General features: G+C 34.0%; 1 protein-coding gene across 1 annotated transcript in view; it reads left to right on the forward strand.

The window, feature by feature from the left end:
* The window catches only part of EYS (eyes shut homolog), a 1,724,957-nt gene that overhangs the window by 995,899 nt on the left and 711,586 nt on the right, over positions 1–17,472 (forward strand). Inside the window, exons 24-25 of the mRNA XM_059083021.1 lie at positions 3,580–3,770; positions 7,973–8,064. Coding sequence (XP_058939004.1) covers positions 3,580–3,770; positions 7,973–8,064 — 283 coding nt within the window. The remainder of the gene's footprint in view (positions 1–3,579; positions 3,771–7,972; positions 8,065–17,472) is intronic.

A 17,472-nucleotide genomic window follows, 5' to 3' on the forward strand; every position in this document is an offset into this window, starting at 1 on the left:
TACCTCCAAGACACATGAAATAATAAAGGATAATTTTGCATTTTCAGTTGTGAATTATTTCTTAACATTTAGTTAGTGATACATACTCCAGAGAAAAATACATAGTTTGCTATGAATGTTTCTTTGAGTTTCTTTGAGTGATTATTCATGGATTACACTGATGTTGACAATAACCTGCTAGAAATAGGGTTTAATAATATACATCCTTTTTAAAGTGTCCAGTCTTTATAGAGTCATTATCAAACTATTACTATTGTAGGAGAGCTTGTTATTCAGTTATTCTCTCATAATTTTCCAACTTACATGTTTAATCTTACATATAGTATACTAACCACAAAAAAGACTCCATTCTTTGAAATGTGTTCAGTATTTTGTGATATGCTAAACCATTAAACCAAAAGAAAAAGACTCAGCTAAGAATTACTTACTTTTTCTATGTATTTATTTTATTAAAGGAAAATGTGCTTTTGGAGTAATTGTTCATAATTTATCAAAGAAGAATATTATACACATTAGTTTTATTTTGTTTGTTCTAATTTAAATATGTATTTATGCCTCAGAAACTATATTTGTCATTTCTTCTAAAATATATTTATTCTATTATTCTTTTAATCTATTTAAAACCCTTCTTTGTGCTATGGGGGAAGGCAGGGTTACTGGCTTCTGATTTTTCACTGAAACACCTTTGAAGTTTTCTTTATCCTCATGCATTGGAGCTGGCTATGGGTTACTATGCACTGGAAATTCAAATAATATTGTGTCAAAAATTTCAACTGCCCACCCAGCAACAACCAAATTTCACATAAATTTTTTAGTGACTAGACTCATTTGTATACTCAATATGCACAGTTAGAAATGAAGGTAAGAACTGTCTCAGAAGGAAAAGCAGAGGCAGGAAGTTGGAGATGAAAGTTAAGGTCTCGGGCTTGGAATTGTGATTTGCACTTCAAGTCTTTGATCTGCTAATAACCAGGAAACAAAGTGTGCATCTGGGAAGTACTGGGTTACCAATATCATCTGTGGTGAACCCTACCCCGATGTCTCAGTGGGAACTGGCTCCATCCTCATCTCCAGTGGAGGGCTTCATGTGTGACCCAGTTCTAGCCAGTCAACTGCTAGGAGAGGTTCATTCTACACTTGGGAAAGTTCTTCCTTCCTCTTTTGAAAACTGAGTGACTGGGGGCACAAATGAGGTATGTCACTTAAGCTACCACTGGCCACCATATTAGAATCAGGAGAAAAGCAAGCCTTAGATTAAAGCTTGCCATATGAGTAGAAGAACAGAGACAAAAGAAATCCAGTTCTTTTATGAAGACCCAGCTGAGCCTCTACATACAACAAGCATCCATCTGGAAGTCTGTCCTATCCTTGAACTTCCTTTTACATAAGCCATTAAATTTCTTTGTTGCTAAAGCTACATTGAACTGGGCTTTCTGGTTAGTTACACCAAAAGCATATAACCTCATTCAGAGGTATAATTATAAAATGAGGGCATACAATTCAGATAATGATTCTTCTATTTGAAAAAATGAAAACCAAAATTCAGGAACTTGTAATTTAGTTCTAGATAATGAGAAATGTATGGAATTATAGCCCGTCATTACTGAATATAGTCTCTATACATATCTTTTCTTCACAAAACCATTCTGTAATTCCCACAACCACTCTTTTTAATAGATTAAGATTTTCACTAAGGGAGATGGAAAGTAAAATCTGTATTCATGCATTTGAATAGGAAACACTACAAATATGGTTGAATACTCTATGCAAAATATTTCCTGATTTTTAAAAATTCATACATAAAAATATAATTTTCCAACCACATTTAAACAAAATTAATTATATTTTCCATAAGAGATAGTGTTTTTACATGTTTAAGAAAACCAAGCACTTGGGGTAGAATGCTGAACCAAACATATATGGCTCTTGACCTCATGTAGCTTACAACTGAGTGCATGCGTGGGCTTTTATTAAAGAGCACTAATCATGTGATGGCAAAGACACTTAATTTTTAAAATGTTAGTCCAAAAAATACGTATCTTAAAATAATGAAATTAAAATAAGTTTAGAGTTAGATATTGTTGGAAAATATATTTCTTTCTGAACCATTTTAAAGATATATAGTGTTTTCTTTATTTCACCAATGTTGAGTACATTCATGTTGTAATTTTAGCCTTTTTCTGAAAATGTGTTATGCTTTTTTACATTTTGAACTTTAAATAAAATAGATATTTGTCTCCATTCACAATTCATTCAAATAAATGGATGAAACTTTTCAAATTATTTAAGTTGTGCCTTCAACATCATCATTAAAATTCTACAAGGAAAAAATATTTGTCTATATAACGTAACAACTAAAACAATTCGAAAGCCAAAATTGAAAGCGTTGTTAATATTTTCAATCTTTAAGCAACTTTCTAATGAATTCCTTGATTTAAAATATATATATATATATATATATATGTTTTTATGTCTACAAAGCACAAATGTTTTCTGTCAGTATTTTGAACCTACTTATTTCTACTTAAAAGGAAATATTTTCTTTGAGGTTTAGCTGATTATTTCCTTAGAGCTTTTTACAAGTTTGAAAATTTACACCATGGATATTTCTAAAGCTTTATTTAAATCTTAAAATAAGAAAAATTCTCTGCATAGAATGTAAACTGTGTTTAAGTTTTAAAATAAAGATTTTATGAAGAGTGTTATCCTATGATGGGCAGTAAACTAAATCTCACATTGTTTCATGAATAGTCTCTTCTATCAATATTAATTGTGAAAGAATAAACAATATGGAAGTTTTCAATGAGAGTTTTTATATGTGTATGTGTGTCACAGAAGGAGGACAGAAAGGAGAGAGATTCAAATTCATGGTTACAGAAATATCATCAATCAGCAAGAATCAATCAAGTATTTATCAAAGAAAAGTAACTTTTAATAGTGATATAACATAATTAACTTAGAGAAATAAGCTAACTAGGTTTCATTAATCATATATTTATAAATTTAAGAAATTAAATTGTCAAAGTAGTTTGCTCAAAATGTCTCCGTATTTTACCTGAAAGACTAAGGCTAATTAAAACATAATCATTCAGAAAGCAAAAGAAAAACAAAGAGAAAAAGATGTTTTTTAAGACGCTGAGATAATATAGCATTGCTACAAAAAGGTGGCAATTCCTTTATTTCCCAATATTCTTTGTCACCCATAAAACACCACCAATCAAATTAACAATGACACAAATCAAAATTTTGCACAAACATCTTATATATACAGTGAATAAGGATGTCTTTAGAAAATGTTCCTATTTCTGGTGACCTGTAACATAAAATCTAGGTAAGAGTACTTGAAGATCTAGACATCCCTACCTGCCAATGAAATTTGATCATGATGCTCCCAATACATATAAATTATGTCGAACCACTGTGACAATGGCAAAGAAAATAGGTGCCCAAGCTCGTCATAGGCAGAAAAGAGTCAGGTCAGAGCCATTTCAGAAAACATTATGCTAACGTTATAATGTGATATCCGACTATTGAACATTTACTTCCAACATAAATTGTATTTTCTTTCTGACTCCACAGATATCAGTTGTGTTTGTTATTACGGAGATTCCTATCTAGAATTTCGGAATGTGTTTTTAAATCCACAAAATAACATCTCCCTAGAATTTCAGACCTCCAACGCCTATGGACTCCTGCTCTACATCAAACAAGACTTAGATTCAGGAGATGGACTGTTTATTCAATTATTTATTGAAAATGGTACTTTAAAGGTAAGTCAAATTTATTTAACATAAATTTTAGGAAGTTGTTATGATTCACCACTTTAGTGGTTATTATCAACGTAAAATGTAACCTTAAATATGTCTTTTATACTCACCACCAGGTTGTGTGTTCTGTTTTTTGTAATTTCTTCCTGTTCGGTGTACGCTGTTTATATATCAAAATAGTATATGCTTTGAATATCTTTCATTCTCTTCTTTTCTCTACATTTTCAACTTTTCTTCCACAATTATATTTCCTAGTTTCTCAATTATAATAATTGCAGCAATTTTTTATAACTTTAATGGAAGACGTGATCTGGGAACCCCTGGGAAACCCCAGGTTTCTTCCAAAGGATCTTTAAGGGGAACACTCTCTTTATAATAACACTAAGATGTTATTTGCCTTTTTCGTACTCATTTTCATAAGTGTACATAGAGTTTTCCAGAAGTTTCATGACGCTATGTCATCCTTCTGATCACTAGTGTAATGTGTACTTATATGTTTTTGTGTTTTAAAAGTCAGTTTTAATTTTAGTATTATACATATTGATAGATATAGCCCAATAAACAAAACTCTTTGGGGCCCTCAATAATTTTTTGGAGTACAAAGAGATTTTGATATCAAAAATTTGAGACTGCTCACTTAAAACTTGCCAGTCTTTATAACAATTCCTCCTTTAAAAGTCCAAAATTACATTGCTAAATTTTGAAGCCAGTTTTGAATTGAAAATGCGTGCTCTTTTCCCATATTCCCTCATATTCCTGTTCTAAATACTCAGATTAAGGAAGTCATCAAATCATCACTGCAATAAGGTAATTAACTCAACACAGTCTAGTTTATGAAACATGACAACAGTATTTTTGCCTATCATTTCTTTTATGATATTATTTAAATATGATATGAATTTCCATAAAAGTGTGAGGTACACCTTCTAATTTAAATAAGCCAAGTTGTACAAGTTTGATTTTCTTTAAATACTCATCTTTCCTAAGTAATATAACACATATACATAATTTAGTAAAATGTCTGATATAAACAAATGTCAACCAGATGTAGCAGATTAGTAGTGGTAGCATTATCTTTATTCATTCATCCATTTTTTCACTCATTCATTGAACATTTATCCATCCCTGGTGACAGCGCCAGTTTGTGAGGATTCAATGGTAAATAAAACATGCTTTGTTCTCATATTGCTTCAAATTGATTACAGATAATAATAACAGGTGAAAATGGAACAAGAAAATAGAGTTATGTAATGAATAGCATACTATAATGAGCCATCAAACGTCAGTCTGACCCTTTAAGCTAAGGTTTGCTGATCCCTGCTCTACAGTATTTTCCTCAACTAAGACCAGAAATTTCCATAGTCTTATAATAAGCAGAAAACATGAAGAAACCAAATGTAAGGAACTATAAAACCCACATAATATTGAGCCCTGGTGACGTCCAGCACATCTTTCTACTTCTAACTCAGCTCACAACTCAGCCAGCCCCTCTCACCACAGTGGATGTCTCCAGAGACAAGGTGAACCACACCAGAGACTTGTAGAATTATCGGTGAAAATATGTATGAAATAATGGAGCACGGAGGCTTCTTTCACTTTCAAATGGATAAAAGCAAATTCAAATTAGTTGAAATAAGACATTTAGGAATTATAAAACTGTAATGGGTGAAGAGAGGTGTAGAATTTCTTTCTTTTAGGTTTTATAACAAAATATATATATATATATTGATACTCTAATAATTACTATAATTTATTGGATTGCAGTTATGTGTTGGGCTCCAACTTAAGAAAATATATTAAGATCATGGACTCTAGAGCAAGAATGTTAGAGTTGGAACACTGGCTCAGCCATTTAGGGGTTTTGAGGTCTTGCAAAGTTTAAGCTGTCTGGCCTGGAGTTTACTCACTCATGAAGGAGGGTAGTAAATGTAGGTGTGAGGTTTAAATTAGTAAGTGGATAAATATTGTGAAGTTAGTGTAATACAATGGGTGAATAAGTAAAGACATACAAACTCATAGAAGAAAGCCTGGGACACATTAATCCAATATAAGGAGTAGATATTTCTCTCTGTATCTCACAAAGACCTCGCAGGCCAGTGGAGGTTCTCAGAGTGTTCGGTATTACACATGCTCTTTGAACTCTTTCAAAGATGGTAGATCAGGAATTGTTACTCCGTTGTGTCAGTCCAAAGTCCATGTTTCTACACCCATCATTGTAATGATTTAAAGGAAATTTCAGTGCTATCCTATCTTTATGATTTTAAGATTTTCCTTATTCTGCTATGATTTTTCAAGACTATTCTCCAATTTCCTCATTCATTTTAAAAGTATAATCATATGGGGAATGTATTTACATTACAATTTTCACAAAAGACATATTATGGTTGAACTCTTCAAGTGATCATAATCTAAGACCTATTCAAATTCTAGAAATGCAGAATTGTTAGTCAAATGTTTTTTAGGAAATTTAAGTTTCAAAGATAAATGTATCAGAATTAATTTTTAAAACTATTTCATTGGCTCTTTCTAATAACAAGGAGGTAAGCAGATACATCCATGTTGGGACTTAAATGTCAGTCCCTTCACTTATTAGCTGTTTCACAAATCACTGTGCCTCCCTGACTGGAGCAGATTACTCCCCCTCAGTTTCCACCTCTGAATAAAGAAGGTAATAAAAGGGCAGTACCTACTTCACAGATTTTTGTTTTTTTGTTTTTCTTGTTTTTTGTTTTGTAAGGAAGCAATCAGCTGAAACCTATAAATTACTTTGAAAATCCATGGTACAGAGTAACAATCACAGTAGCTATTGTTTTATATATATCATAAAGGAGCTATTTATAATAAAAGAAAAAATTCAAATACAATTAATAAAATCATCCATTAAATATTTTAAATGTTTAACTTTTACATCCCTGAAGATAGGAATTAATAAGACTTAGCTGTATACCTGAAAAATAATTTTCTGATATATTTGAACAAAACAAGGAGATTACCACCCCCCATACACACACATTGTTGGCCAGTAAATTATCATTTAAACTTAAAAAACTATTTTAACTAACAACATAAATCTCCTAGTGATGTACATAAGAAATAGCTAAATTATTATCCATGCTGCCAAAAATATTAAATATTAAATCTGGTCACCTTGATTGCATACTAAACACAGCATAAAAATGCAATAAACAAATGTGGCCTTTTACTTAGTTACACGTGGCCTGAGAAGAATGTACAGCCAAAGGTCATGCAACTGATTTTCTGGTAAAGTACATGTAAATATATTTGTTTTTGAAAATCTCAGTGCTGTTTAACATAGTTCCTAAAGTGAACTCTCAGTAAATAATTTTTGAGATGACCAAATATCATAAAAAGTTAAGATATATAGCATTATGTTTACCTTTGGATTACATGTGGGAAGATAGAGACATATCAATTTAATGTAGCTCGATGCATAGGAGTTATGAAACACTATGCAACTGTGTTTCTTTAACTTATATGTGACTTACAGATCTCTAATAGATATGCTAAAGACTATAAAGGCCCTTTCTGGGAAAGAATGGCCACAATATAACTGATATACATTCAGGAACATGCTGTTGAGAAGATGAAAAGGCCACTGCAGCCCATTCATGGAATTCCCAGGCATGTCTGGCCAAGCATATCTACTATAGACATGATTTGCTCCTTTTAAAACCATAACTCAGTTGGTCCAATTAGCAATAATCCCACAAATGGCCATAGCCCCCTTCAATCCTCTGGAAGTTTAGGATGAATGATTAACTTTCATAATCTTTCAGTTTCCCTTGTGTGACGTTAACATCACTGTCTAGATGGTATACACTAGGGTTTGCTTTGCTTAGTTGCTAGTATCTAAGGAAAATTGCCTATTAACACTCACTCCCAGCTAGCAGAAGCTTCCTTTCTCAACCAGGCTCCCCAGAATACAAGAAGAGAAACCAGAAGTGTGCGTGTGTGTGTGTGTGTGTGTGTGTGTACATGTGTATGGTTTATGTATATAACATGTATCCCTTTATGTGTTTTAATTCTAGCAATTATTAGTTGCACACCTTGAGCTGTCACTTTAATTTTCAGACTTCTTATCTCTCCAACACAATAAAAATATTACTGGTAAATTGTAATGTTCAATACAAAAATAAGATGTTAATTTCACACTGAAAAACAGGAAAAATTTTTTTTCCCCGTAGTACCACTTTTTCTGTGCTGGTGAAGCAAAACTGAAAAGCATTAACACTACTATTAAAGTGGATGATGGACAGAAGTATACACTGCTTATCAGGTAAGATACACTTTTTACTTCCACTTCATCTCATCTGCAGCAAAGACTATTTCTCTAGATATTTTTCTTGCACTTTAAAGTGGAGGCTCTCCTAATTAATATTCACATATTCTTGCATGTAAATTAATGTTCATCAAACCATTCTGCCTTTTCTATATAGTAGAAATAGTACTGGGGAAAGAATGTTATAGGAATTTACATAAGCAGATTTACAAAAAGAAGCCTTGAAAGCCTCACAATGTTTTCCACTTAGAGGAGCTGTAAAAACAAACTGGTATTTCTTTTGATAAACAAAGTCAAATATATTCACTGTAGAAAATGTGGAACATTCAAAAAACATAAAGAAGAAAAGTAAAATGATCCATTATACCACAATAGATATAGAGTAATGAATATATATTATTATATTCCTAAAAGCTGCATTTGAAGTTGACTTTACCCCCCAAATCCTCACCAACATCAGATATAATTTTGCCAATCTGTTCAGTGAAATTGACATTTCCCCTAATTTGCATTTTTTTTGATTTTTAGTAAGGTCTAATTTTTAATACATAGTATAATTATGTGTTTTGCCTCCCTCCACCTGTTTTTCTAAATAAGTGATATTTTGAAACACACACAACCATCCGTATCCAGTATGTAGACTAACGTAAATTATTTGGTTATGGCAATAGGTTATTATTTGGTAAAAATAATTAACTGTTAAAGCTAAAAAAGAAGAAAGTAAAGAGGCAAAAAACAGAGACTGAGAAAGAAGTAAAAGGAGAAGTTTTAAGGAAGTCTACCCTCTTTAAGCCAGAACTACCCAAATCCTATTGTCTAGAATCCAGACTCTTAGGGAAAATTAATGAAAAAAACAATTTATTATCAACTAAATTGTGGAAAGGCTACATCACATATACCTTCCCTGACACTCAAAATGCACGTGTGCATTTTAAGACTCCTGAGATACTAATTTAATAAAGTGTCGCTTTCTTTGCTTAACTCAAGACATGGGCACAGGACCCTTTAATGTTTTTCTTCAGCATTTTAACCTCTTGAATAACCAATGCTGAGGGCAATGTACTTTGGAAAATTCCATCCTAGCCATGGTGATAGTTTCCCAAGTCAGAGTGTACCATCTTCTGGACAGAAAGCAGGTCTGTGAACATTGGGGTAGCAGTGAGAATTGTATCACAAAAGACATAGTTGGACCCTTCAAAGGAAACCAAGACAAGTGACAAGTGAGAAATGGTGGGAGAGACAGAGGGTGCACCAGAAGATGCTGTTCTAACTTGGGGTGTGTTGAAAAAGGGTTAAAAAATAAATTGAGAACACGATAATCATAGTTACAGTTTATTAAACACCAATTATGTGTCAAGTCGTAATCCTATTAAATATACAAATTTATCCATCTCTAAAAACAATTTAATTATTAACTTTTATTATAGTTTCTTTCATTTTTTATTGAAGTATAGTTGATTAACAATGTTTCAGGTATATAGCACAGTGATTATTTTATACATATATATTATTTTTCATATTATTTTCCATTATGTAGTTTATTATTAGATATTGAATATAGTTCCCTGTGCTATACAGTAGGACCTTGTTGTTTATGAATTAACATTTTATTATAGTTTTACTGTCATTTCCCAGGTGTAGAACTAGTAGATATAGAGGTTAAATACAGGAAAACAACAGGTTTGTTTTGAAAAGGGCACAATTCCAAGACTACTCCAAAACGTCTGAATATGTTTTTTAAGTCATGAGTACAATGACCCACGTTGTAGAAACATAGTATAATTTGATCTCTTATCTTCTTCTACCCTGAAAGAACTGCTCATGTTCAAGATAAGATAAACATAAGAATTATAAATGATGTGCCCTGCAAAAAAGCCTTCAAGCAGCAAGAACAATATAAATTAGCAAGCATTAAACAACCACCATATGAGGGATGCTTTACAGACACATAACTAACTAAGCATCGTTGGGCTGCCATAATAAAGTATCACAGACTGGGGGACTTAAATAACATAAATTTACTTCTCACAGCTCTGGAGGCTGGAATTCTGAGATCAAGATATCGGCAGGACTTGCAGCAACATGGCTGCAACTATCATACTAAGTGAAGTAAATCAGAAAGAGAAAGACAAATACCATATATCATGTAAATGCAGAATCTAAAATATGACACAAATGAACCTATCTACAAAACAGAAACAGACTCACAGACATAGAGAGCAGACCTGTGGTTGCGAAGGGGGAGGAGTTTGGGGGAGGGATGGGTTGGGCGTTTGGGATTAGCAGATGCAAACTATTATATATAGGATGGATAAACAACAAGGTCCTACTGTATAGAACAGGGAACCATATTTAGTATCCTGTGATAAACCATAATGAAAAAATATATTTTAAAAAAGAATGTATATATATGTATACATATATATGTGTGTTTGTGTATAACTTCGCTGTACAGCAGAAATTAACACAACGTTGTGAATCAACTATACGTCAATAAAATTTTTTTTTAAAAGATATTGGCAGGGTTGTTTCTTCTGACACCTCTCACTTGGCTTGTATATGACTGTAATCTCCCTGTGTCTTTGCACCGTAACCTCTGTGTGTCTGTGTTCTAATTTCCTCCTCTTATAAAGACATTAGTCATGAGGGATTAGAGCCCACCTAATTGTTTCATTTTAACTTCTTATCTCTTTAAAAACCCTACCTTCAAACAGTCACATTCTGAAGTACTGAGGGTTAGGACTTCAACATATGAATTTGTTATGAGTACATAACACTCATTTTGCACATTTCAAAGCTGAGGATCATAGAAAGTAAGCAACTTTCTCAAGATCACATGGTGCTAGTCAGTGGGAGGGCAAGATGAGAACCCAGATTTCTTAAATTTTTCTGCTATAGCATGTCCAGTCTGTGTTTTAAAAGTGACTACATAATCTTTAAAGTGTTTTTTAAAAAGAAAAACATTACAACATCTCAGGGGTACCTATTTTTTCTCTATCCTCAGCACATGTCACTTTTAAGCATATTTAACAGCAAAAAAAATCACTTTCCTTAAAGTTATATAACTACAATTTGTTTTTGTTTTTTGCAGTTTACACACACTATTGCTTTTTATTTTTATGAAAAAGTAGTTGATAACCTGTCTATATCTGTTCTAAGTTATCTAAATTCAGAAATATTTCTTCACAGGTCCTGGGTTTGTTTGAAGTAATGGAAAATTTATAGAAATATGCATTTTTCTTATTTTTATCATCTATAAAGAACAAAAGTGGAGCACCATTAATTTTAGTTTTCTACACCTTTAAAACATACTTAGAAGTAAAAGGGGAAAAAATTTCAATTTTAAGTTTAAATCAATTCAGGAATGCTGTGGCTATAATTTTAAAAAAACATTTTTTTAAAATATTCTGTGTGCACGTTATTCTTTATTTTTTCCTGGATGTGCCATGCAGCATGTGGGATTTTAGTTCCCTGACCAGGGATCAAACCTGTGCTCCCTGCATTGGAAGTGTAGAGTCTTAACCACTGGACCGCTAGGGAAGTCCCTGTGACCATAATTTTTTGACCATTAACGTACTCTTTAAAGTAAAGCTAATTGTATGCACACATTTCACTCCCAACTCTACACTCTCACCTTGTTTCTGTTGGATGATGACGTTCCATTGCATATGAATATAGGAGAAGCATCCTTCCTCCCATGCACTAGTGGAATTGTGGGGGAAAATATAGCAAGGCTGTGCACAACCCATGAAGAAGGGCTCTCTCAGAAAGACTGAAAGAAATACTCTCTGTGAAAAAGTAACTTGAAGAGCTCATTATTTTTGGAACAAGGAAAGACAGGATTTCTGCAGAGGAGCACAATATTTTTAAGAAAGAAACGTGATTGTTTAACCTAACAAAAGCAGGAAGGAAAATACGGAGTGCTTAAATCAGGTGAAATGCACACTAGTATAGTAAAGGTACTAAAAGCACATGTACTAAGACTATTTTACTGAGATATTAGCTAGAGCTATTGCTCATCTTTTAACGAAAGGGAAAGTACAAATGAAACCAAGCAGTGATGCTAGGCTGCAAAACCACAGCATATAGTACATGAAGAAGAAAAACAAACACAAATAGGTAAGCATTTGTCACCCCACTCTTGAACACCTTGGTAGCTTAAGGATGAGGTGCTCTGTAGTTTATATCAGTGGGCTCAGTCATGGGTTCAATTGTGTCTCCAAAGTTTTGTGTTGAAGTGCTAATCTCCAGTATCTCAGAATGTGACCTTATTTGAAGATAGCATCTTTAAAGAGGTAATCAAGTTAATCTGAGGTCATTAGGATGAGCCTTAATCCCATATGACCAGTGTCTTTATAAAAGAGGGAAATTAGGACACAGAGAGAGACATGCACAGAAGGAAGACAGTGTAAAGATAGAAGGAGAAGGTGGTCATCTACAAGCCAAGGAGAAGGACTTGGAACACATCTTTCTCTCGTAGCCCTCAGAAGGAACCAACACTGCTGACACCTTGATCTTGAACTTCTAGCCTGCACAAATGTGAGACAATACATTTCATATATTGAAGCCATCCAGTCTGTGATATTTTGATGAGGCAGTCCTAGCAAAAAAAATACAAGCTTTCTTGTCTTCTGGCTTCCTATGTGGTTCCATCAATGGGGAACACTGGAAGGAAATTCAAGAGGCAAGCAAGTGGCATCACGAACTATAATCCCTTGACCTTTGTATGGTGTCCCATGAAGGTCTCAGCTCCTGGCAGATGGCTCTCCTCCAAGTACTGATGACTCCTTTCTTTCTGGTGGCCTTTAGACACAGAAGAGGTATCAGAGTAGCTATGCTGTGGCCCAGGAATACTATATTATCCCTTGTGGTTCTAGCCTCAACCACATCTTTATAAAGAGTTCATTTATTCAACCTTATTCAATTTATGCTAGTTCAAATGTGTTTTTGGCTAAAAACGTGAGTCTCCTCCAGTCAGTATGGCAGAGAATGGCTAGATGGTTTACTGGTGGGGGGAAGCAGGCATGGAGGTGGCATGTCTCATTTTCTTTGGCATTCTATCGGCTAGAACTTTGTCACATGAACACACCTAATGGCAAAAGGAGCTGGGAAAGTTTTTCTAGCTTTGAATCCAGGAAGAAGATAAATGATCTAAAACAATGTGTACTAGACAATATGAGAAATATTTCTAAAAGGGAAAATAAGATAACTGTCTATCTTTAGCAATAAAGACAAAAAAATGTTTATAATTCTTAATAGTTAAATTTCAACTACAGAATTTATATTTCTTTTAATCTTGGTTCTGAGTGGATTACTGGACTGCTTATACAAAGAAAATAGAAATTAATGTATATACTTTTTACTTATTAAGTTATTATAACTGCTCAAAAAATGTCTACCATATCATATGACCTTTTGTAAATAATTGCTTCATTCCACTGTCTTTCTATGACTTAAATTATCCCAACAGATAACTGTCTTTCCTAAAGTATGGGTACACAATGCTTAGGAATGATAAATTATTTCATCTTCATACTGTAAACCTTGAACTTCTTATCTGTTTGAGTGGTAGAAAATAATATAAAAATGCAGCAGATTGCATTCAAAACACAGAGCAGTTTGAAAGAAATAACTTATTTTATATATAAACAAAAACATTGTGTGTATATATATAAACACACATGTATATATACATACACATATAACAGATATATAAAGATAATTGGAACATTATAATCACAGCAAACATCAAAGTTTTCTGCTTTGAAGATATTAATAATAAAGACAAGGACTAGACATGTGTCAACCAAGGCAGGAGTGCTTTGGCTCTGATGGCAGGAAAATCAGTGAGATAGAAAAGGAAAGAGAGAAGATCCCATATCTAAAGAGATGCCAGCTTCTGGCTGATCACACATCTTTCAGACAGTTTGGCTTCAAAAACCCCGTAGTTGAAGTCAGTTCTGAATTAAGGTCTCAGAATTCCCAAGGAACCAGCTGTGTGGCTGACAGGGTCTTGGTGCTCCAGCCTGGTGTCAGGCCTGAGCCTCTGAACTGGGAGAGCCGAGCTCAAGACACTGGACCACCAGAGACCTTCCAACCCCACGTAATCATAATCTCAACTGGCAAGAGCTCTCCCAGAGATCTCTGTCTCATTGCTAAGACCTAGCTCTACCCAACAGCCAGCAAGCTCCAGTTCAGGACAACCCATGCCAAACAACTAACAAGACAGGAACACAACCCCACCCATTAGCAGAGAGGCTGCCTAAAATCATACTAAGTTCACAGACACACCAAAAGACACCACCAGACATGACCCTTCCCACCAGAAAGACAATATCCAGCCTCATCCACCAGAACACAGGCACCAGTGCCCTCTACCAGGAAGCCTACACAAGACACTGAATCACCCACTGGGGGCAGACACCAAAAACAATGGGAACTACAAACATGCAGCCTGCAAAAAGGAGACCCCAAACACAGTAAGATATGCAAAATGAGAAGACAAAAAAAACACAGAGGAGATGAAGGAGCAAGGTAAAAACCCACCAGAACTAACAAATGAAGAGGAACTGGGCAGTCTACCCGAAAAAGAATTCAGAGTAATAAAAGTAAAGATGATCCAAACTCTTGGAAATAGAATGGAGAAAATACATGAAGCATTTAACAAGGAACTAGAAGAACTAAAGAGCAAACAAACAATGATGAACAACACAATAAATGAAATTAAAAATTCTCTAGAAGGAATCAGTAGCAGAATAACTGAGGCAGAAGAATGGATAAGTGACCTGGAAGACAAAATTGTGGCAATAGCTACCTCAAGCAGAATAAAGAAAAAAGAATGAAAAGAATTGAGGACAGTCTCAGAGACATCTGGTACAACATTAAAGCCACCAACATTCAAATTATACAGGATCCAGAAGAAGAAGAGAAAAAGATAGGGTCTGAGAAAATAATTGAAGAGATTATAGTTGAAAACTTCCCTAACATGGGAAAGGGGATAGTCAATCAAGTCCAGGAAGCACAGAGAGTCCCATGCAGGATAAATCCAAGGAGAAACATTCCAAGACACATATTAATCAAACTATCAAAATTAAATACAAAGAAAAAATATTAAAGGCAGCAAGGGAAAAGGAACAAGTAACATAAAAGGGAGGGAATCCCCATAAGGTTAACAACTGATCTTTCAGCAGAAACTCTACCAGAAGGGAGTGGCAGGACACTTTTATAGTGATGAAAGGGAAAAACATACAACCAAGATTACTCTACCAGCAAGGATCTCATTCAGATTCGACAGAGAAATTAAAACTTTTACAGTCAAGCAAAAGCTAAGAGAATTCAGCATCACCAAACCAACTTTACAGCAAATACTAAAGGAACTTCTCTAGGCAGGAAACACAAGAGAAGGAAAAGACCTACAGTAACAAACCCAAAACAATTAAGAAAATGGTAATAGGAACATACATATCAATAATTACCTTAAATGTAAATGGGTTAAATGCTCCAACCAAAAGACATAGACTGGCTGAATGGATACAAAAACAAGACCCGTACATATTCTGTCTACAAGAGACCCACTTGAGACCGAGGTACACATACAGACTGAAAGTGAGGGGATGGAAAAAGCTATTCCATGCAAATGGAAAGCAAAAGAAAGCTGGAATAGCAATTCTCAGATCAAACAAAATAGACTTTAAAATAAAGACTATTACAAGGGACAAAGGAGGACACTACATAATGATCAAGGGATCAATCCAAGAAGAAGATATAACAATTGTAAATATTTAGGCACCCGACATAGGAACACCTCAATGCATAAGGCAATTGCTAACAGCCATAAAAGGGGAAATCGACAGTAACACAATTATAATGGGGAACTTTAACACCCCACTTTCACCAATGGACAGATCATCCAAAATAAAACTAGATAAGGAAAAACATGCTTTAAATGTTACATTAAACAAAATGGACTTAATTGATATTTATAGGACATTCCATCCAAAAACAACATAATACAATTTCTTCTCAGGTGCTCATGGAACGCTCTCCAGATTGACCATATCTTGAGTCACAAATCAAGCTTTGGTAAATTTAAGAAAATGAAAACTGTATCAAGTATATTTTCTGACCACAACGTTATAAGACTAGATATCAATTACAGGAAAAAAAAAAACATAAAAAAATGCAAACACATGGAGGCTAAACAATACGCTACTAAATAACGAAATGATCACTGAAGAAATCAAAGAGGAAATCATACCTAGAAACAAATGAAATGAAAGCACGATGACCTAAAACCTATGGGGTGCAGCAAAAGCAGGTCTAAGAGGGAAGTTTATAACAATACAATCCTACCTAAAGAAACAAGAAAAATCTCAAATAAACAACCTAACCTTACACCTAAAGCAATTAGAGAAAGAAGAACAAAAGAAACCCAAAGTTAGCAGAAGGAAAGAAATCATAAAAATCAGATCAGAAAAAACACTTCCTAACACTATAAACAAAAATAAACTCAAAATGTATTAAAGACCTAAATGTAAGGCTAGACACTATAAAACTCTTAGCGGAAAACATAGGCAGGACACTCTATGATGTAAATCACAACAAGGTTCTTTTTGAACTACCCCCTAGAGAAATGGAAATAAAAACAGAAATATACAAATGGGAAGTAATGAAACTTAAAAGTTTTTGCACAGCAAAGGAAAACATAAACAAGATGAAAGGACAAGCCTCAGAATGGGAGAAAACGTTTGCAAATGAAGCAACTGACAAAGATCAATCTCCAAAATATACAAGCAGCACATGCAGCTTAATATCAAAAAAACAAACAACCCAATCCAAAAATGGGCAGAAGACCTAAGCAGACATTTCTCCAAAGAAGATATACAGTTCACTAACAAACTCATGAAAGTATGCCCAATATCACTAATCATTAGAGGAATGCAAATCAAACTACAATGAGGTATCACCTCGCACCAGTCAGAATGGCCATAATCAAAAAATCTAATAAATGCTGGAAAAGGTGTGGAGAAGAGGGAACCCTCTTGCACTGTTGGCAGGAATGTATATTGATACAACCACTATGGAGAACAGTATGGAGGGTCCTTAAAAAACTAAAAATATAACTACCATATGACCCAGAAATCCCACTACTGGGCATATACCCTAAGAAAACCATAATTCAAAAAGAGTCATGTACCACAATGTTCCTTGCAGCTCTATTTACAATAGCCAGGACATGGAAGCAACCTAATTGTCCATCAACAGATGAATGGGTAAAGAAGATGTGGCACATATATTCATTGGACTATTACTCAGCCATAAAAAGAAATGAAATTGAGTTATTTGTAGTGAGGTGGATGGACCTAGAGTCTGTCATACAGAGTGAAGTAAGTCAGAAAGAGAAAA

Source organism: Kogia breviceps, chromosome 13 (genome assembly GCF_026419965.1).
Source record: "Kogia breviceps isolate mKogBre1 chromosome 13, mKogBre1 haplotype 1, whole genome shotgun sequence".
Classification (NCBI taxonomy): Eukaryota; Metazoa; Chordata; class Mammalia; order Artiodactyla; family Physeteridae; genus Kogia; species Kogia breviceps.